General features: G+C 35.7%; 1 protein-coding gene across 1 annotated transcript; it reads left to right on the top strand.

Moving 5' to 3' along the window:
- Positions 1-281: 281 nt before the first annotated feature.
- On the top strand, positions 282-744 carry LOC107734001 (T-complex protein 1 subunit epsilon-like). Its single transcript, XM_016545858.1, has 2 exons — positions 282-366; positions 445-744. Exons 1-2 carry the CDS (start codon positions 315-317, stop codon positions 627-629), a joined length of 237 nt encoding a protein of 78 aa, XP_016401344.1. The 5' UTR covers positions 282-314; the 3' UTR covers positions 630-744.
- Positions 745-1,118: the final 374 nt, after the last annotated feature.

Here is a 1,118-nt window from a genome sequence, read left to right as displayed (position 1 = left end):
GCTTATGTAGTCTGACATAGAAACATGTCTTTCTGTAATCGTCTACTGTGATCAGTAATGCACCTCATGCCAACCTGCATGGATGGTCCATGTGCTTCCTCTAGCGGTGTAACGTTAAGAGTCATGATGCGTAGTCAGGGAGACAAAATATTTGAAAAATATTTTTAATATATACGTAAGACCGCTGTAACTGTACTTTGACTTTATTTTCCTACTAATTAACGTATGATTATTTGTCAAGAATCCTGTCAAGAAGTTTGTCGTTTGTGACACGCATATTTTAATGTTAAACCTGCACATTACAGTCTCACATCATGGCAGCAAAAGCAGTTGCAAACACCCTGAAAACATCAATTGGGCCAAATGGTAAGTCCTCAATTCTGCATGTAGCCTTGCTAGTCCGTTCCTTGCTGTTTTCTTGATGTAAATGATTGTTGTTTACAGGACTTGACAAGATGATGGTGGATAAGGATGGTGAGGTGACTGTGACCAATGATGGTGCGACGATCCTCAGCATGATGGATGTGGACCATCAGATTGCCAAGCTTATGGTAGAACTCTCCAAGTCTCAAGATGATGAAATTGGAGATGGAACTACTGGTGTTGTTGGTGAGTTCACTTCGCCTTAACACATCCCTCTTCTTATTATTAAACATATAAACAATTGAATGCACATACGATGCAGAATTTGGCTTTTTAAATCCATGAACCCCTACATATTCCCCCCTGCATGTTTGTTTAGTAAGTATTCTAATGTGTACATGTATCAGAAGTTTGTATCAGGGACAGAAATTACACAGGGCCTGACTAAAATGAGGAAAATATATATAAATTATAATAATGTTTCATGCACACTAAATCAGCATATTAGAACGATTTTCATACTGAAAATTCAGCTATGGCATAACAGGAATAAATGTATTTTTTAAATGCATTTAAACTGAAAACAATTCTTTCAAATTGTAATATTTCACAATATTACTGTTTTTTTCTGTATTTTGGATCAAATGAATGCAACCTTGGCGACAACGAGCAGTCTTTCAAAAGCATTAAAAAATGTCTGACCTGGAAACTTAACTGTAGTGTATATTGTTTTATTATTATTATTTGTTTTGATA

The sequence above is a fragment of the Sinocyclocheilus rhinocerous genome, unplaced genomic scaffold (genome assembly GCF_001515625.1).
Source record: "Sinocyclocheilus rhinocerous isolate Xijiao unplaced genomic scaffold, SAMN03320098_v1.1 scaffold12851, whole genome shotgun sequence".
NCBI lineage: Eukaryota > Metazoa > Chordata > Actinopteri > Cypriniformes > Cyprinidae > Sinocyclocheilus > Sinocyclocheilus rhinocerous.
The sequence above is the reverse complement of the archived record's forward strand: the minus strand, read 5'-3'. Positions and strand labels throughout refer to the sequence as shown.

What these genes read in the sequence shown, in the direction of transcription:
- LOC107734001 (XM_016545858.1), top strand. Translation starts at nt 315, where the DNA reads ATGGCAGCAAAAGCAGTTGCAAACACCCTGAAAACATCAATTGGGCCA. An exon ending in AACATCAATTGGGCCAAATG is followed by an intron (nt 367 to 444) that starts GTAAGTCCTCAA and finishes TGTTGTTTACAG; the next exon opens with GACTTGACAAGATGATGGTG.